The sequence below is a fragment of the Cuculus canorus genome, chromosome 1 (genome assembly GCF_017976375.1).
Source record: "Cuculus canorus isolate bCucCan1 chromosome 1, bCucCan1.pri, whole genome shotgun sequence".
In the NCBI taxonomy this organism is placed as follows: Eukaryota; Metazoa; Chordata; class Aves; order Cuculiformes; family Cuculidae; genus Cuculus; species Cuculus canorus.
The window spans coordinates 32,587,511-32,608,970 of NC_071401.1; the positions used below are offsets into that span (position 1 = coordinate 32,587,511).

Sequence of the window (21,460 nt, forward strand, 5' to 3'; positions counted from 1 at the left end):
CGCATCATATGACACGTTCTTCCGTAGGAGTTCATAGGAGAGGTGCTGGGGAGGGATTTCATTTGTTCTCCCTTCGCAAATGTGCTTGTGTCGCAAATTGTGTTTAAATGTAATAAGAATGCAAAGGAAGACTCTTTGGTGCCTCTAAATGTTGCCTATGCCTAAACATGCCCCATTGTTTGGGCTGATGGTTGGACTATATGACCTCAGAGGTCTTTTCCAACCTCCTATGATTCTATTATTATTATCTGATTAAACTTATGCACCTTGGAAGTAGACAAGAATGCACTGAAGTATTTTACTGGACAGTAGTTGTGAGTATTATATATGAAATGTAGTTGATTTACCTAAGTGAATGTCATTGACTGCAAGGAAGGTGCTCAGAATTACCAGCACCAGAGTTTAGTTTTACATTTTGGCTCTGTATTGTGCACTTAAATAAGCAGTCACATATAAACAACTAATAAAGAGAAATACAGAGAATAACTTTCTATCCCAAAGGCTTCAAAAGATTATCAAGTCAATTTTTATTCTGGTCTTGTAGAAAAGCATGTTCAGTGAGGGAATGGAATTCTAAATCTTTTTAATTCTATCACACTTTTTAACATCTGATTATTTGTAGCGCTATTTTGTTTTTATCAGCTATGTTTGGTTTCAGTAGACTTATGTTCTAGTCAGACTAAAATATTGGACTGAAGATGATTTACACTGGTGCATAACCAGAGCTATCGAAAGGAATACCTGACTTTTTTGCAAATGTTTTGTAAGTATTTTTGTCATAATGCTCGGCAGACATGAGAGCGTTTTTTTGTATTAAAAGAGAGCAGACCAATACCTTGCATGAGAGTATTTTTATATTAAATATTTTAAATACGAATTTTAAATGTTGTAATATAATTGTAAATATGTAAACCCACCTTGATTGTTTGTTTTCTTTATGAATAGCTGTCCCAGAATTGTTAGGTTCTTAAAATACGTGAAAAACACAAAATATTATGCAACATCAAATAGAAAAGGTTCCACATATTAATCTATACTGGGTGTACACTAAAATATCTGAGAGGTTTTACATTTTAGTCTGTTGGTACAAAATACTGGAGCTTATTTTTGTCAATCCCGGTAATAGTTAGGAGATAAAAGTCCAGCTCGTGAATGTGTAGCACTGTTTGGGCAATTAGCTATCACTCTTCTTAGTCATTATGATATGAATCATATTGATTCTTACAGAAATGAGTACTGTGTTGGGAAGCACCTGCAAGCTCTTTTTCAGGATGATTTCATGAGATACGTAATGCTTATTTCTATTGTAATATTGTGGCTTTTTTTATTTTTGAAAAGTGTGCAGTTCGTGCAGCTACTGAAGGCAGAATCCTTGTGCTGGAAGGTTTGGAGAAGGCTGAGCGGAACGTCCTGCCAGTGTTAAATAATTTGCTGGAGAATAGGGAAATGCAGCTTGAAGATGGTCGTTTTCTCATGTCTGCAGAGCGTTATGACAAACTTCTGCAGGTATGGAAATGCTATTTAGATTTTCTGGTTTTGTTTTCCTTATAGCGCTGAAATACTTTTGTGAAGGGGAGAGCAAGTAAGAGTGGAATGGGGGGGATCTCAACAAGGTGTTTTTTCTGGGTTGTTCCGTGGACTGAAATAGGGAGGGTAAACTATCTGAGAAATCATACTACTGCTTGCAAAAACAAAGAAGTGTTTTCATCTGTTTCTTGTCTGTTTACATGAAAAAAAGTAGTCCAAGTTAACCTTGTATGATGCCTGTATGTTTCAGAAATTTGAAAGGCACAATGTTAAATTAGCCACTTGTGAAAAGAGGTGTAAGTTGAAATTGTTCCCACGAAGGTCTGATAATGCTTCAGCATTGCAATAGCTTTTAAACTCTTAGGACACCCAAAAAATGAGGTCAAGATGGACAATACCGTATGCATCAGTGCTGTCTTGCCTTTAATATAGAAAAGTATATGTCAACAGCCTATCTAAATTGTTGGAAATAAACTATTTTCTTTTGATAGGAAACGAGATTTTAATGTCTGCTACTATTGCTAGTTTTGCTTTTTTTTTTTTTTTTTTTTTTTAAATATTTGGGTCCTAATGCTTAAATTTGAGGTGATACATTTCAGCCTTTTTGGAACCTCAATAAACTTCATCAGACATTTTCCAGTAGTACCCTGCACCTTCCTTTCAGGTACTGTCATTTCTGACCACATACCTGTCAGTCTCCCATAACAATCTGATCACCGCTCACTTAAGTTTCTGTCTGTCATGCCTAACTGGAGTTAGGTGTATAATTCAGACCCATGTGGCACTGGAATGAAATTTGTAATAAGCCTTCTGTCATTGATCCCAATTTATATGAGGTTGCCAATTATACTGATGTATGGTAGTGGATTTCTGAAAATATATCATTATTTCTTATGCCTCTTATCTGTGGTTACAGTTCTTTTGATCCGTCTCTTTTCCTCTTTATGGTATTAGTAGATGCAGTCGTTGGAAGCATTATTACTATATTTTTAAAGTAAGCTTTTAAAATGTAGCTGTATTTAAAGACTGAAAATGAGAATTCAAACATAGACAGATTTGGTTGCATTTATGCAAAGCATCTTCCTTTTTTATCCTTGTTAACACTTTTCTCATGATGAAATGTTACAAAATGAGTGCCTCAGGCACACTGCTAATAGTATATGAATTAAATAAATCTCTTGCTACAGTGCTAAATCTAATATTATTGTTCTACTGTTTGGGGAATATTGTATTATATAAGCTAATGTTAATTGTCTCCTCTCCTGCATGAATAATTACTGCATCTAGGTCTGCAGGAAATGTACTCCTGTATGGTTTCAAGGAAGACTGAACTGTGATGTCAGAAGATTGAAGAGTGCATTTTTTGCTTGCAGAAGATCTTTTACATGACAACAACTAGAATACAACATTTAATGTCATAATATCATAGTATAGTTAGGGTTGGAAGGGACCTTAAAGATCATCCAGTTCCAACCCCCCTGCCATGGGCAGGGACATCCCACCAGATCAGGCTGCCGAAGTCCCCATCCAGCCTGGCCTTGAACACCTCCAGGGATGGGGCAGCCACAACCTCCCTGGGCAACCTGTGCCAGTGTCTCACTACTCTCCTAGTGAAGAAATTCTTCCTAATGTTCAGTCTAAATCTGCTCCTCTCCAGTTTATACCCATTCCCCCTGGTCCTATCACTACATGCCTTTATGAACAGCCCCTCTCCAGCTTTCTTGTAGCCCCCTTCAGGTACTGCAAGGTCGCTATAAGATCTCCTCTGAGCCTTCTCTTCTCCAGGCTGAACAGGCCCAACTCTCAGCCTGTTCTCATAGGGAAGGTGCTCCAGCCTTCTGATCATCTTTGTAGCACTCCTCTGAACCCTTCATGTCCTCATGAAGGAATCTAGTTCTGTAGTATTGCTTATAACAGAGCATAATTTGTAAGTGACGCTTACTAAATGCAGGTTTTAGTCTCCCTTAAAGTTATAAGAAGAGAAAAAAAAAGAAAAAAAAAATTGCTGGTCATAACCGACTTCTAATGTTTTAAAATGGAATAAATATATATTGTTTTTTCTTTGTGAAAACAATGTTGTAATGATACCTTTTCAACTTTAACCATCTGTGGGGTCTTTGGGAAAATTTCTACAGGCCTGAAAGCTGCACCTAATCAAGCATTCTTCCTATGTTAATTTTGGAAAAACTTGTTTTTCTTGTTTTCACCATCCACAAATTTCACTAGTTCAATGCTTTCTACCCCCTCTGAATGAAAGATAGGGCATTAACACCTTCAGGCTAAAGGATCGGCACTGCTATCAGTCTGCAGCTTAGTGATCATAAGTTTTTAATGATGTAACGAGTTGTTTTTTTCTCGTTGATTTATTTTAATTGATTTAGGATCATACAAAATCAGAGTTAGATTCATGGAAGATTGTTCGGGTTAGTGAAGATTTTCGAGTGATAGCGTTGGGCCTGCCAGTACCTAAATACTCTGGTAACCCTTTGGATCCGCCTCTTCGCTCTCGATTTCAAGCTAGAGATGTTTATCATCTGCCTTTTAAGGTAAGTGTCCTAACAGAAGCATTGGATTGTTTCTACTGAGTAGGGCTAATCTTTTCCTATTGTTTTACTTACCTTCTGTCTGAAAAGAATCCTTGAGTAATAGATTTTTCTTAAAGGCTTTGTTTTCATACTACTAGGGTCTAATAAATTCTTGAAAAGTAGGCTTAGAGTTGCCAAGGAATGCTGCAGCAAAAAAATAACTTCTGCAAAACAATATAAACCTAAAAGAAAGATTTGCGAATAGTTCTTTCATTTTTTTCCAATTAAAATTAATTCTGTGTCAAGGAGTAAGTAGACTCTTCATATCTAAATTAGAGGGGAAAACCAGAAAATGCCTCATATATCATGAGCTGTGACCATGACCACAGTATGATCCCCAAATTAATTTACTCTATGATTTTATGTTCTATTTTCAGGACCATCTTCAGCTATTATATTCTATTGGATCAAACTTTTCCACAGAAAGGTAATTTTTCATAATTAAAAAAAATTGAACAAATTAAGAAAAGCAATGTCCTTTCAGGATTCCTTGCTATTTTTCTATCTTCTGTCTCTGTATAGACACCAGAACTGAAGACATTTTTTAATATATGTGGGTATATGCTGACACAGCTTTTCGTATGCAGCCTTCATATAGTCAATCCTCAGTGCTTTAGAACTTCAATCACACCTTAGGTATTTGTGTTCAGAAATAAAGTAGTTTCAGCATCTTATACTGTATGTAACTTCTTAGACTTTAGTATGTTAAATATAGACAGCATGTATAAAACTCTGTACTTACTTTTTCCTATGCAGAATTTCTCAGCTCCTGTCTTTTGCTACAACTCTCTGCTCTCAAGAGTCTTCTACGTTGGGACTTCCAGATTTTCCTTTAGACAGCTTATCAACTGCAGTTCAGATTTTGGTATGTGCTGTGAAACATGGGCTGTGAAACTGGATGGGCTTAAAATTTCTCGAAATTAGATCTGGATCATCCGTATTGTTAGAAAAAGGTTAACACGAACATTAAAAGATAAACTGGAAAAAACTAAATATGGTTTAAAGAAGAAGATATCCAGTCAGATATCTCTGGATAATAATGTATCCAATTATATAACATAAGATTGAAGGACAGTGTAAGGCAGGACACAGGGTTGGTGATGTGATTGAATGTATCTTGGTGCTGAAAATAATGGGTTTTATTCTGCTAAATCATCTTACTTGACCTCAGGGACATCTACAGTTTGCCTGATGACACTGAGGTATTCAGTGGAGAGAAATGAAAATCACAACCTAAAAGTGCTTCTGATTTAGAGGCATGCACGTAAATCAAATTGATTGCATTACAAAGGTGCTCCATTGGTACCTAAAAGGACCCAAAACAACTATTGAAATGTGTGGGTATAGGAGACAGTTAAGTTTTACAAGATGAAGCCTACAGTAGGACTTTGGGTTGTCTGGTGGGTTTAGAATAATTGTAGGCATAGAGGGTTCCCTGAAGATGCAGATTGTGCACACCTGAAGATGTAATGCTTCCTGACAGCTACCATCCACAGGGAAATATAACATCTGCACAATTGCTGAGTTCACAGTGGCAGATCAGGCAGGTGAGGACTTTCTGCTTTCCCTGACTGGCTTTTGTCACTTGGACTTTCTAATTACATGGTAAAAAGCCGAAGTGAAGACAGAAGGTGCCTCCTGAAGGAAGTCAGGGAAATAGGACCTGTATAAAGAGAGAGAGGGGTTGGTAACCTTTTGCACGGGGGAAGAATTGGTCAACCCAGAAGGGTAAAATACCGGGACAGCTTCTCAAACGCTCTCTCCAAGGTGCAGGTGTCAGCAGGAAGGACTCTTAGGATAATTCTCTCTTGTATCTTTGTGCAATCATTTTTACCTATGGTACTGCTGATTGGCAGATTACTTCTGCATGTTTTATTGGATTATATACATTACAACATACCAATTAACTTATGTTATTGTGGTGTTCAGTCCTCTCAGTTGTGGTGGTTACCTACAGACATTTATTTTTTCTGAAGTAGTTACATCAGATGTTAAAAGGTGATTAAAATTCAAATTCAGAAAAATGAAACAGTATTTGGAAGGTTTTAGGAAAGAAATACATGTTGGATTTTAAAATAAATTGCAACTTTTTATTCTTTGAGCTCTGTAGTGAAAATTTATTTTTAAATGAATGCCAGATGGCTTTCAGAATAATGGAAAGAAAATGAGCCCTAAGCTATTATCTAAACTATAGAATGAAGGAAGCATTTTATTTTACATTACAGAATGTGAAGTGTTATCATTGCATGACAGTGTCTTTTTTAGATAGATGAGAACTGTTTCTTTCAGAATTAATTTTAAGCACTTAGTTTTCTAAGCTGATTGTTCTCAGTGATTCTAGCTACAGAATTTTTCCTTTGCCTGCTGTGTCACAGCCATCTTCTACTTCCAGCCTGGTTGATTTAACTGTTTAAAAGTGTGGAGGGAATGCATTGTAATGACTGGCTTTTTATCTTCTCTCATAGATTCACACAGTTCCAAAATGTATTTCTTAGGTTGAGAGCACCTGCCTGCTGAAAAGAACTTTTTATTGGGTGCTGTTCTAAAGAGGCTGATTTCATACACACCATTGTAATTAGTATTAATTTGAGATAATGTGGACAAATTATATGTTTTCTTTACATATAGATAGAGGGCTTTTAAAATGCAATAAAGGGCTCCTTGATCCTTTAAGCAGTCCATTTACTACATTGCCTTAAATGGTTTATTTTTATTGATCTTTTTTTAATGTGGAACATTATAAATAGTATTACTGATTATAAGTATGAATTGAATTACACATTTCATAAAATATGTATCTCCTAATTTCATTTCTAAGCAACTCTTCTTTCAGTTGAGTGCCTATGTAAATCCAAGTATATAACTGAAAACAGTTGATTTTATTTGAATTATATTATTCTCTTTTTGCTTACTTTGGTGAGGGCTTGAATAAGTAGTGCCAGCCTACAGACTTTTTTCATTAGTGTTACACACAAGTAGTCCTTAAAAATTTGCATGTCCTTTTTAATAAAAACAAATGATCAAGCATTTCTTTAGGGGTTTTGGAACACTTTTTTTCCACCATGAGAGGCTTTATGCATTTATGTCTTGAGTATTTGTAAATGCATTTTCTCTTCTTCCTCTCTTACTGCTGCAAAATAATTAAATCTTTGTCTAGTTCACGCAGCAACTGAAAAAAAGAGTTAGTTCCTAAAAGTAGCAAAGAGATAGCAAAAAAACCAACTTGTTTTTATTTTTGTTTAGAAAGTGCCAGCATATTAGTTACTCATTTAAAAAAACCCACCTATTTTAATCAAACTGTTCAGAAATTCCTAGGAATGTATTTGTTAAGTAGAATCTGTACAATGTAATACAATCAAATTTAAATACAAGAAGTTACTGTTAAAGAGTATATCGTTATTGTATTATAGATTTCTTGTTATATTGATTCTTAGCTAGCAGTACTGTGAAACTCAGTTACTTGTGGTGGGATCTGTCTTTCCTAATCTTAAATGTCTTAGCTAACTGAGCCAGTCACTGTAGCTTCCATTCATGCACAGGAAAGAAAGTAATTCTTAGGATACAATTCCTCTAATCCACTTTAGACATTCATATTAAAATTAATTGCACCTGAGCAATGCCTGTTTTGACATTTGATTGAACACTGCACGTAGTGGTCATTTGTATATTGCCTTTATAGTTTTATTTTAAGTTCAATGCTATAGAGGATTTTCAGGTTAATAGCTGATGATAGAATGAGCCAATGGTGTTTTTAATTTGCATTAGGATTCCTTTCCTATGATGTCAGTCCAGCATGTTATTGACCGACTTTACCCCTATAATGTTTTCCTTGGAAAGGAAGGCAGGACTGCAGTCAAAGATGCGTTGAAAGTAAGTATTGCACATTTATATTACAATTCCAGGAAGCATTGGATTCTGACAGTAGTTCTCCTGACCAATGTTACTTCACTACTTCTGTAAAAAAAAGGTAGCTTAAGCAAACTAAGTGTCTACGTTATTGCTGTTGCTAAAACTATTTTTAAAAAAAACAAATTTCATAAACTAGTAGATTTCATTATAGTGAAATCTGAAATCTCCACGTTCTGTAGAATATTTAGACCTATGTTCAAAAGTACAGGAAACCCCTCAGTATCTAAATGGTTAATTACCTTGAAAGTAGCTACTTATATGGTTAAGGTAGTCAAATGCTTAAAAAATACCTCTAGCATTTGACTTTTAAGAGGAGATGCTAAAATAACGATAGAGATCACATGTACCATTCCTTGGTGAGATGCCACCAAGACCTAGATATTCCTCATAATTCTTATTCTCAATAATGAACTAATGTGAAATGTTGACTTATAGTTTGTTACATGGTTAGTTTTGGATGTATAAAGATCCTTTGAAATGCTAATCTCTTGCTCAGTTGATCTAGTTGGAGTTAGAACCTGTCTTAGGCTTTACTGTCTATCAGCCAACTTTTTCATTTGGTACAAATATAGCTCCTTGTGTCAAAGTTGTTAGCGTAAAAAAAACTGTTTATGGATTGTACACTAGCCCAGCATCAGCGGTGATCTTGAGTGTTGCTTATCACACAGAACATTTGTTCAAGGGCTACCATTTGCAGTATTCATTAGTTCATTAGCTAGCAACGCATGACAGAAGTTCTAAAATAAGAATGATGCGCCTTTGTGTACCCTGATTTAAACTTTCTGCACTTTGGAAACTGTATCAATTTCTGTTCTAATTCTTAGAGAAGATCTTAAATTTAGAAGATGTTGCAAAGAGAGCTATGACTTGATTTGAATTTTGGCCTTTAAAATTATTCTGCACTTGCGGTTCTTATTTTGCTTCCCGTGAAAGAGTTCAGTCCTTTTTCTCCCTGAAAAATTCTCTTTCCTTCCCATGCAGAGAATATTCCAAGAAAGATCAGTTGTCTTTAAATGCCTCTTTTGGACAGCTTAGCTCTTCTGTGGGTTCAGCATAGTGGTTATGTGCAAACTCGTCTCATTTAAGCTCTCTGTTCCTTTGACCAGCTGGATCACCGATGTCTTCTTTGCAGTTTCCATGCTGAGACATTACTGATTGTTAGATTCTTCCATGTTGTCAGAATTCCTCTTCTTTGTTTTTTCTATTTTTTTTCAGTTTGTCTCTCTCATGTGTTTCTAGGCATGCAGAATGTGGCCTGATGATTATGTACTGCTAAATCTCAGCCATTGGTTTTGGTGGCTGGTCTTTTTTCTCTCCTCTTGAGTCTGAAGCAAAGAGATTGCCCAATTCTGGTTCTCTGAGTATCTCCTAAAGTTTCTGGTGCCTAATATTTTCAATAATTATCCTTCCAAGCCACAATTTTTTTTTTCCTTTGTTGCTATCAACTTGGACTCCGTATAGAGGAAGTTGCTTCTGGCTCAGGCATAATCATGGAATTATAGAATCATTTAGGTTGGAAAAGTCATTTAAGATCATCGAGTTCACCCGGCACTGCCAAGTCTACCGCTAAACCGTGTCCCTACACACCACATCTACATGTCTTTTAAATACCTCCAGGGATGGTGACTCAACCACTTCCCTGGGCAGAAGTATGTTTACTGTATTGTACATCAACTTCATGCCACTTGCTGATTCCATATCTAGCTATCATAATTCTAAATTAAGAACTGCATCAAAGATGTCTGTCTTACTGTGAAAGCCACAAACATTTATCTTCATTTCTGCTTCTATCCAGGTATAAGTGTGATAATTTGTTTAATTACTAAATTATCCAATTAGGCAGCATCTTTGTGCTTGCGCATGATGAATTCAAATGATACAAATTCAGTTAAATGAAATCGAGTTGTATAAATTCAGTAAGGACCTGTACAGAGATGGACAGTCCTCTTCCACTGTCCTGATTTGGCGTCTGAAAGGCCAGCTGCAGAACCCTTACTAAGATTTTAAGAAAAAAAAAAAAAACCCCGAAACAAAAAAACCTTGGAACTTTTAGGTTCCCAAGAAATTTATGTACAAGGTCTGCTGCTACTGTCTCCAAATCTTCCTTGTTTGATACAGAGGCTGCTGATGCAGATAATCTTTCTTGCTTGCCAGTTACATTTTTTTGCTGGTATCTTATTAAGAGATTTCAGTGTGGAAGCAGTTTGCAATTTTGTGTATGAGCAGCTTTGGCCCTATTGAAAATGCCATTGACTTATTAAGAATATTACAATTTACTAATGAACATAAGAGTAAGAGCATCCTAGTGGCTTTCTACAATCAGATAACCACATCAGTGGACACAGGAAAAGCTATGGATGTAATCTATCTGGACTTCTCTAAAGCCTTTGACACAGCCCCCTCTCTTACATCCTTCTTTCTAAATTGGAGAAATATGGATTTGATGGGTGGACTGTTCGGTGGGTAAGGAATTGGTTGGATACTTGCGTTCAGAGAGTACTGGTCAATGGCTCAATATCCAAATAGAGATCCATGAAAAGTGGTGTCCCTCGGATGTCTGTACTAGAACCAGTGCTGTTTAATACTTTTATTACTAATATAGACAGTGAGATCGAGTGCACTCTCAGCAAGTCTGCAGATGACACCAAGCTGAGTGGTGCAGTTTTTCACACCAGAAGGACAAGATGTCATCCAGAGGGACCTGAGCAAGCTGGAGAAGTGGGCCTGTGTGAACGTCTTGAGGTTCAACAATGCCAAGAGCAGGGTCCTACACCTGGGCAATCCATGGTTTCAATACAGGCTGGGAGATGACATGATTGAGAGCAGCCATGCAGAGGAGGACTTGGGGGTGCTGATTGATGAGAAGCTCAACATGAGCTGGGCCGCATCAAAAGAAGCGTGGCCAGCAGGAAGGAAGGCAGTTTCATCAAATCCTTTTCCATATTGCTTTTTACCTCTGCTTTTGACCACACAAAGAAAGGTGGACCCAATTCCAAAGAATTCAATTAAAAGAGGTAACAATTTTTCTGCTGCAGACATGAGAGGTAATAGAGGCAAATCAAAAAAGTGTGGCCAGCAGGTCAAGGGTCATGATTCTCCCCCTCTAGTCTGCTCTTGTGAGACCCCACCTGGAGTACTGTGTCCAGTTCTGGAATCCCCAACGTAAAGAATATGGAACTGTTAGAATGGGTCCAGAGGAGGACTAGAAAGATGATCAGAGGGCTGGAGCACCTCTGCTGTGAGGACAGGCTAAGAGAGTGGGATTGTTCAGCCTGGAGAAGAGAAGTCTTTGGGGAGACCTTATAGCGACCTTCCAGTACCTGAAGGGGGCCTATAGGAAAGCTGGGGAGGGATATTTTACAAGGGCATGCAGGGATTGGATGAGGCAGAATGGATTTAAATTGGAATGAGGAAGATTTAGTTTAGACGTTAGGAAGAAATTCTTCACAATGAGTATGGTGAGGCACTGTTACAGATTGCCCAGTCAAGATGTGGATGAACCCTCCCTGGTTCAAGGCCAAGTTGGGTGGGACCTTGAGCACCCTGGTTTAGTGAGAGGTGTCCCTGACCATGGCAGAAGGGTTAGAACTTGGATGTTCGTTTAGGTACCTTCAAACCCAAATGATTCTACAATTCTATTATTTCATGGAAGCGTAGTTGGAGTGTTTCTTAGAATCATAGTTTGATATACTATTCAGTAGGCATTCCTGTCCTCTGTTGTTTAATGGTGTCTGAAGTAGATTGAGCTGTTAGAATAAGAATATCATTTGGTGCAGCCGTTTACTAAAGCACATTTGTCTTAAGTTCATGTTTAAACATGAAATTTTGGTAGGCTTTTGTTCCAGAATGGCAGTTTACAAAGTGATGAAGAGCTGAAGTGTTTGTAAGAATGAGTCTGTATTTCGTTTTTCAACTTTAACAGGTGGTGCTGTGAATCCTAGTAGTAATAAAATTATATGCTTTTTAAGAATTATTTTACATTAGGGACTTCGGTTTAAGAAAATCTTTTTTTTTCAAAGAACTGTAAGGAGTTGGATGACACTCCTTTTTCTCTTGTTTACTCACCTTTCACTCTGTTGTATAGAATAACACTGAGAGTTCAGTAATTTCAGTTAGTGGCTTTTTTGTGCATCAACCCCTCCTTGATATGACTTCCCCTTCCCCAGCAAGTTAGACTTTTTACAGGATTTCTTTAAACAGTTTTCATGCTTTCTGTGTACAGCATAAAGTACAGTATAATGCTCAGAAGAGGACTGGGAAGACAAATGTCCTAGTTTTTGTCCTTTATATACCCGGAACATGCTGAACATTTAATTTGTACAGGTTGTCCTCAATTTTCCTGATGTGATAAGGCAGTGGAGCTAAGTAAACATGTTATTTGATGATTGTTTTTATTGGTAGCCAGATGTTTAGATCTGCAATTGGTTATTATGACCTGCAGAGATAGGTGCTCTATTATTACACATGCTAAAGGCTATTATTTGTTTCTCTTATTATTTGAGTCTGTCAGGCTAAGACTTGGCAAAGTGACCATGTGACATTTTCACTTTACATCTGTCACTGCAATCAGAATAAGTAGATGGCATATGATCTTTTTGTTTTGCTTTGGTTTTAAATGTAAATTAGACCATTGAGAATGTGAACATAAGTATTTGAGGTAAAAGTTGGAGTAAATGGATTTAAGACTTCACAAACAATTAGTCCTCAGTATGCTTCTGGCCCTGTTTTCAGAACAGTTTTAGAAGTCAGAAAGCTGTTCTTAATAATTCATTTCCCCCACCCTCTAACTGCACAGCGTTTTGAGCTTCAAGATTCCAAAAGCCGCTTTCTTCCGAGAAGGATTACAAAAGTAGAAAGTACACATGGCAACAAACCCTTCAAGGCTGATGTAACTGTTCAGATTGGTGAAAAAGAAGTGACATTCCAGGTATGAATTATTGATTCATTGAACTATGTATGTTTTTAGATATCATTAACTTGTTTTCATCTCATTGTGAATTTGACACTTACACTTGATGCTAAAACTCATTTGCGTTGAATGTTTTTGGGCAGTGTAACGCATATTTGTTAGAAAATCATTTAGCTTTAAATTGCAGATACACAAGATTTTATTTCTAGATAAACTCATACTTTCCTGTATGTGGTTCATTTAAGCTTCTTGTGTTAAAAGAAATGCTAAAAAATGGATGAAAGAAAAGCTTCTAAATTTATTTTTTTTTATTGCATTACAATAACAGAGGGTACTTGTGATGCTCTTGGTGCCTCTTTCCCTTGTACTTCTAATGAAAGCAATAGTCTGTCTACACTTCAAATAAAATCTAATGAATGCTTGGTAATGTTCTGACACAGGGTGTTGGGAAAATGGAACAAAAGTAATCATGTCAAATGTGATTAGTTTGAGTTTCTTCCAGTGAAGTTTATGACCTGCTAGGTGGTGAAATAAGGCCTTTTTCAGGAAACAGATGCTGATCTGAGAATTTGAAGTTAATGTTGAATTTGGAGAGTCTAGAGAGTCTGTAAGGAAGGTGAATTAGTGAGTCAGAGAGATCATATTAACATTGGTGAGGGATATCCGCAGTTCGTACCATGAGAAAGTGAAAAGGGGAACAGTAGCAAACGGGAATTGGTCAGAAAACAGTGAGTCTGTAGGAATCGGATTCAGGTATTTTTTTTCTCTTTGGGAGCAGAAGATTTTTGCTTTCATTTAGCATGTAGGTAATACCTTCTGAAAATACATCTGTAGAATGTCTCTTAGGGAACAGGAGGGCATAAAGAGTTTGCAGAAGAAATGGTTGCCAGACTAGAATGGGAGTTGGAATTGGAGCAAATGCCTTAACATGTGGAACAATTGAAACTCTCCAGAGTTCTGGTCAAAGTAGCTCCTTCAGATTTTCACGGCACAGATTGCTCTTTCTGTTCCATGTTTCTCTGATGAGCAATAAATGGTGATTTTTATATTTTGTCTCTAGCATGAACAGCCTCAAGTTCTTTGCAGACCCTAGTGCTGTAATTGAAATTATTCCCATTTAAGGGTTTTTTTTCATAAAGAGTGGAAAAAGGAGGTGTGAAGGAAGCTGTCTATTAGAAATTATATGATTTAATGTTTAAGTGGATATTTAGGTTTGATAGATGGCAAACATGAGCAAAAATTTACAGTAGTTTAGGAGAAGCGTAACTCAGTCCACACAAAACCTAGAGTTATCACAGCTTATTGGCTTATTTAGCATTTGTGGTTTTTTTTTTCCTAATAGGTTCCAGCTGGGACTGGGCTATTAAAAGAGCGTCCTCGATCAGATAATTTCATAAGGACTTCCAGCCATAATCAACTGTTGGCAGAAATGATGCAGTCCCATATGGTTAAAGATATGTGTCTAATTGGCGCAAAAGTAAGCATTTAAACTTTTATTCTCCATCCTTCCCCCATGCTCCTTAGAATGTAAACTAGTTCTTATTTTTCAATTTTTTAGGGCTGTGGCAAAACAGTTATTGCTAAGCAGTTTGCTGATATGCTGGGATACAGCATAGAACCTGTCATGCTGTACCAGGTAAGTAAACTATCTGCTAATGATCATGCTTTAAATACAATCCAAAATATAATACACAGATGTCAATTTTTTGTGTATGTTCTCTCTCTCGGTGATTTTTAAAAGCCACAGCTGTTTTCACTTACAGCGGCAGATTTCAAAACCACTGATGATCACCAATATGGGATAAAGAAATAAAAGATAGTGAAGATTCCGAAGATAGCAAAATTTTCTGATCATTATAGAGCACTTTATACTCTCTGTTAGAATGCTTGTGTAAAGTGTCTTTATATTGCAGGTTTAAACAGAGGGGATACTGTGCAGCAATATAGACACTACATTTTTATTACCTTTAAATTAGCCCTGATACTGCTTTCCTTTGATTTTATTGACTTCGTTGTCGATGAAAGAGAGAGGTAATCTAAATAAAGTGTAAGGACAACAATTTAACACAGTGGTTTTTCTCCTAGCCAGAGAACTGACAACTTGTTCTGTGATTCGGCATGAATGAATGTCATGAAGAAAAATGTATCTTTTGTGTCTTCTCAGTTTTTCTCCTTTTCTTTTTTTTTCCTTTTGAAGTATCTTTCCTGCCTTTAGGTCAGAGTGGTGACCACTAGTAATTCAGGGGCGTTGAATGCCTCTGGAAGACCTTTTGTCTTTTTTTGTTGATCCATATGCTATTTAATCTTGTCAGTCTTGGTTGGTTTTTTTTTTTTTATGTAAATCTTTTGTCAATATCACCTGATATCCTCTTACATGTTTATTTTTTCTGATGCCTAATATGTGGAATTTTAAACAGTATTATGAATATTGTGCTTTTTATTTTTTTTACATTTGTGTTTACTATGATGATTACAGTAGTGATGGGACTGTGTTGCGGTGGAAATTAGAAGATAAGGTTCCATGTTCAGAAGTGTTGCATCCTAGAAATATAAAATGAAGGAATATAATGAAGGTATTTAAATGTAATATATACATATTACATTCAAAGAATATTAAGTTCATTATTCATAGGTGCTATAACAAACAGAGAGTAATCTTATTCTGCCCTTAGCCTAATTGTTGTTATTTTATTTATGTTGTGTCTTAGTACAGATATGGCTTTAAAGATAAATTTAGGGTGAAGTGTGCGTTAATACTGTTTGAGAGATGCACAGGAAGTTGTCATAGTTGCCTTAAAATGGCAATTACGAGATAAAATGACAAGGAGGAAGAACTGGAGAAGTCTTAAGGGCATCCACAGACTTTGAAGGTGGTATAAGTACCTTATTGTTGCAGCTGCATTCTTTGTGAGTTGATAGAAGAAATTTACTGACAAAGTAAGGGCAGAGTGAATATTTTTACTGAGTAAACTGTAAAATTGTTATTTAAAAAGATTAGCATAGAGGTGGTAGTAATGGTTCCAGGAAGGCTGGACATGCAGAATAAGGGGGTGAAGGTTTTGGGGCTGTCAGTTGTCTTGGAGTATGGTAAACATGGTGCAGTGGGGCTGCTGTACATTTAGGGATTTTCCCTTTGATTTTGTCCAGACAGTGCTTCTGACTTTGTCACAGCACTAGAGTTTTTTTTGCAAACCCCAAGCTCTGTCCTGCTTAACAGTGGTTTTCCATAGCCAGTGGTCACTCAGAAGTGTTTGGAAAGAATTGTCAGTCTTTAGATCTTGATACACTCTGACCTCATGACATAAACTGAAAAGTCACAAGATTAAAAAGTAGAATTAATTAATTTGCTTGCTTTTTACAGTGGGGATCACATATGTAAGTTTTTCTACTTAACCTTGAGGAATAAGAACACTCTCAAATAAAATATGAAGTCAAGAGTTTCCCATGATCTTGTGAGTCAAAATACACCAAATATAACAGGATTTACATTTGTAAGTGATAATTGGCAATGCTGCAGGGGAAGGAACATTAGCATCAGATTTAATGCAATACATTGGTCTGTTTCTTCAATCCCTTTGCTTGTTTAAATTTTTCTCATGGAGTATGGAGACCTCCGAAAGAATAAATGGCAGTGATTTGGAAGTGCGGTGGCATGTGGGGAGAGAGAGACTGTGATAGAAATGGGTGGAAAGGTTGAAGGGTTGAAGCACACAAAAAGTGAGAGAAAATAGACAAGAGAAATATTACTGATAATGAATAAAGAAAGGCAGTCCATCCTACATTTTCCTGCACTGCTCAGAACCTTCCCAGACAGGATCCCACTGCTTTTCCTTCCCTCAATGTGGCTTCAGCTAATAAAGGCACAAACTCTGAAGTTGTATCTGCACAGTGGAGTCAGACAGATGACTGGTGCCCTTTTCTTGTGCTTTAAAGTGGTGTGAGCGGAGGTGGATTCCAAAGCTGCATGGCCTCATCGAGTCTATGTTATGTTCATAGCAACATACCTAGATTCCCAGCAGCTCTTATTACCTTCTATGCAGTGGTATATTAAGATAGACATGTTGTTTCTGAGCCAGAACTGAGTGTGTCCAGCTAGCCTGCATACTACTCTCTGCACTTGTCTCTCCAAACATATTTTTAAATTGTCCCAGGAAAATAACTTTTGCATCTTGACATCTTAAGGACAGGCATACCCTAACCCTTGTTTTGTTGTACCCAATATATTAATGGATACTCACCAGCAAAATTAGACAATTATTTTGTTAAAAACATTTCCACTGTTTTTCAACATCCTAATTTTAATTGCTATGGCTTCACTGAAGAGGAGCAGAAGACTTCCTTTTCGGAAACATTTGATGAAATTAGTTCTTCAGTAAACATCTTTCTTCTAGAGGGGTCGTAATTCCTGCAGAAATGAAATCTAGGCCAAATTTTGACGTATTTCCCACTGAGGTGAACTTTCTTTTAGTTTCACTAAGGTTTGATCAAGTTCAAAGGGCAAAGTGGTTTTATACAGAGGCTTTTTGGTGTCGCTAAGGCAAATAAAAGTCTGTGAGATCATTATTTGCTATAAATTCCTGTGTTGACAAGACTAAATAAGATCCACATGTGTATAGATACAAAAAGATATTTCTTATGTACGATTTCTTACATAATCTCAAATGTTTTATAGGAAGCATTGTATAAAAAATGATTTAATATAGCTGAGTTATATGTCCTCTGATAAATTTTGAGAATGCATTTGTTTTCCTTAAAATATGCTATAACATATCTGGGGCTTTGCATAGCAAAGGAATAGGATAATTTAGTGACAGAACAAATGTTAAATGTATTAATTCATACAGTAATTCAGCAATGAAATCTACGAGAAGTTTGATAATGCTGTAAATTTAGCACGTTTTTCTACTTTGCTTCAAAAAGGTATCTTTTGGGGTGTTTTGAGAGATGTACCATGTTGTCCTAAATCCATTTCTAAAACTAGGGAGGCTTTAGTTTTCCAGTAATTTCTGCAGACACAAAAATAAGTAGTAGGGCACTTATCCTTCTTCTGAAGCAAAAGTACTGTTTTTCTTCAGACTCTGTGAAGAAATGAGTTCTTAGATCTTATTATATATATAAAGTTTACTTTTATTTCTAGTATTTACTTCACCATTCTTTACAGTGTGAAAAGGCATAGCTCTTTTGATTGCTATCACAGAAAAAAAGAACTCTAAAAGCTTTTATGTCGTGAAATGAGAACAAAACTTAGCTAATACGAGTTCACAGACCTTTTGAGGACATAGATCACCTCTTCTGCTAACAGTTGGCTCAGCAAAATATTCCTTTCTCCTTTGTGATATCTGACATCATCACACAGGTTTCTCATTGTGTGCAATTCTATGTAGGCAAATTGTTGACAAAGGAAACTCATCTTGATTAGGAAAAGTTTGTTCTTAAGTTGTCTTTTAATGGAGTTAAGTGACAGCAGATGAGAAGCAGCAGCCAGCTGGGTTTTGCAGACTGTAGTTAGGGAACTTTTGGGTTAAATAGCTTAAAATAAAACATATTCTCCCTCCAGAGTTTCAGGGATAAAACCCAGTAGTGTTCAAAGTGATGTTATAACAGTTTTCCAGCAACTTGCTCCTTTTATTTCCTTGCAAAAACAGTCTTTAGGCATATCAATAGTGTTTGTGTACTGTGATGTTTTTGTTTCTAGGTTTTCTTTTTTTCTTTCTTTATGCATGATCTCATAATTTTTCTTTACTAATTCCTTCCAGTTTTTTATTTGAGAAATACTAACAAAGTGTGAGTCCAAATTGGCATGAAAAGCAGGAAACAGAGATTTTTTCACCTCATAATTGCCAAGAACATGATTAGCACTTTGAGCCATGACAGACAACTGGGTTGGAGGTTTGTATTTCTGTAGCTGCTAAAGGGGCTGAACTAGATGTTATCCTACTTGTTTTCACTCCTTTTTTCCCTGTATATAACTTATTTAGAAAATAAACAATGCAATGTAAAGTGCATAAGTTACAATGACTGTTACAAATTAAAATAAGCATTTTGTTTCACAAGGCAATATAATGTAGTATAAAGTGCCCAAAATAAGAGAAAGAAAAATTAATTAATACACTTCTATTATCTCTCTTTTGAAGAGAGGGATTTTTAGTGTTAATGTGTTATAACACTATCTCATAATCTTTTTTTTTATATCATATATTAAAAATTGATATAGAGCGAATAAGTAGGAACAATAAGTCATTGGGCAAGTACTTGGCCATAAAACAAAACCCTTACAGAAACTTCACAGATGTTAGCAAATGACGCTTCTTTTTAATGCAATACTATAATGTATCTGATTCAACCATTTAAATTACAATATAAACATTGATTTTGTATTTCAGGAAGTATTTTGCAGCAAGATACACTTCTCAGTTTATCTCCAGAAAATTAATGCATGGCTCTCAAGAGGCCGTTGGAATTACAAAGGGGCATTCTTTATAGCATGCTAGGCTCCTGAGCAGTTCATACTCGATCTTGTTTCATTGCTCTAGAGGCGAATTTCCAGAGTTGTGTTAGTTGAATATTCAGTTGTACAGCATTTACTAGTTACTGTATGCACACTTCGGATGCAAGTCCTAAAACCACATTTTTCTCTGGCTTTGATAAAAACGTTTCATGTTCTGGTTTTAGAGTAATTTGTTAATAAAATACAAAAGAGCAAACACAGCAGTTAAAAAAAAAAAACAAAAACCAAACAGAAACACAATGGTAAATATGCAGTCTGGTTTTGTAAATGTAAAGGTCTAAATGATACAAACGCAGAAGCACTGAAGGAACCAGACTTTGTTATTTTAAGGCTTTTAAGGAAATGTAGAAAGAGGAAATGATTCAGGTCATATGACGTAATGTGTTCTATTTTTATTCTTTAAAGTTCAAAAGGTGTATAGTTGTGAAAAGGACATATGCAAAAGCTACAGCTACTATGGAAAATATTTTTCTCATCTGATTTTGGGTTGTGTTCACGGCACAGCCTGAGGAAGGAATTTTGTCTTCCAGATCACAAAACGGCTAGTATGTCTTCGGTGCTCTAGTGTTTATGTGTTATGATGGAGGATCTATTACAAAATATGTGTGCTAGATTTTACTTTTGGTTTTGGTTTATCCTTGAAGTATTATCTTGTGATATGCTATGTACTTCTGGTATTTTGTGTATTGCTGACTTCCTCCTTATTGGGTCTTTTCTTCTCTGACGCTTCGACTGCATTTTCGTGCTGAGAAGCAGAATGTCCTGTTGGTTTGATTTTAAGTTTAATGATGAAACCTTTGCTGTTTCAGGTGACTTCTTCTGTGTGAAATGAATGACATTTTTTCTTCCAGGTGTAAGTTGCTGCCCCCTTCTGTACATAAAGCTATGTACAAATTCTTATGCTTGCATTACATTTGGGAGGGAAAAGGCTTTTGTTCTAGTTTGAAAGAGGTGATATTGGCAAGTCTAGAACAGCCAAAGACTATTTAACGTGATGTGTGCATGTGCATTTGCAGTAAGTTTTAGAAAAATAACTGAAGATTTTCTGCTAATATTTTTTCAGTAAATTCTCAGGGAAAACAGAATGCAGTTTTTGAAGGAGAAAACAGGTACTTGCAGGTGAATAAATTACAGCATAAATCTAATTCTTCTGATTGATTAATCCTTACAGGACATGACTGCTAGAGATTTGCTGCAGCAAAGGTATACTCTTCCTAATGGAGACACTGCTTGGAGACCATCACCACTTGTTACTGCTGCCCTGGAAGGAAAGCTTGTTGTTCTTGATGGTATTCATCGAATTAACCCTGGCACTCTAGCTGTACTTCAAAGGTCAGGATGTGAGCACGGATAAGTTGGGTGTGCGTGATGTGTTCATTGAGTACATGTGTACTGAGAAATACAATTTCTTCTGGTGAATAAGATTCTACAACTTCATGAATGGTGTAAAAGTCAAGCTGAGCAGTGAAGTTTCTAAGAATGTGTAATGTTCTGCCCTTACATACTTTAAAAGCAGAAGCAATTCTTTAATGTTCTTTAAAAGTCTGTAATACAGGAAATTTCAGCTCTTTGTAAATACTGAATGTCAGTCTGGATTGAAGAATGAGCTAGATTTTACTCTAAACTTATGAAATCTAAAAATTAGTAATATTTGCACAGTGGTTTGAAAATGCAAAATGTCAGAAAATGTTTGAAATACTTCGAATACATTCTGTTTCTAAATAAGATGTGATCATTACATTTATATGTAAAAGCATACTTTATACTGATTGCAAAGAACTCTTCCTAAACTCTATTTCATGTTTTGATAAAAAAATAAACTTTCTAGAGGAGAAGTCATAATAGCAGATACTGTTTTAATAATAATATGTATTGTCAGGTCAGATGTTTCTGCTGCTTTGTGTGCCTGCATTGTATACTGCTCTTTATAAACTTAAAGGACATCACCAAATTTAAAAGCACATTGTAACAAAAACATTTTGTGCCATCTTTTATTTATATATACATAAATAATACACATAC

At 36.1% G+C, this 21,460-nt stretch overlaps 1 protein-coding gene across 3 annotated transcripts in view; it reads left to right on the forward strand.

The window, feature by feature from the left end:
• The window catches only part of VWA8 (von Willebrand factor A domain containing 8), a 186,201-nt gene that overhangs the window by 40,189 nt on the left and 124,552 nt on the right, over nt 1-21,460 (forward strand). For all 3 annotated transcript variants that reach the window (XM_054058259.1, XM_054058269.1, XM_054058276.1), the window contains 9 exons: nt 1,339-1,506; nt 3,909-4,073; nt 4,490-4,539; nt 4,869-4,977; nt 7,878-7,982; nt 12,817-12,948; nt 14,273-14,407; nt 14,489-14,566; nt 20,610-20,770. In XM_054058259.1, coding sequence (XP_053914234.1) covers nt 1,339-1,506; nt 3,909-4,073; nt 4,490-4,539; nt 4,869-4,977; nt 7,878-7,982; nt 12,817-12,948; nt 14,273-14,407; nt 14,489-14,566; nt 20,610-20,770 — 1,103 coding nt within the window. The remainder of the gene's footprint in view (nt 1-1,338; nt 1,507-3,908; nt 4,074-4,489; nt 4,540-4,868; nt 4,978-7,877; nt 7,983-12,816; nt 12,949-14,272; nt 14,408-14,488; nt 14,567-20,609; nt 20,771-21,460) is intronic.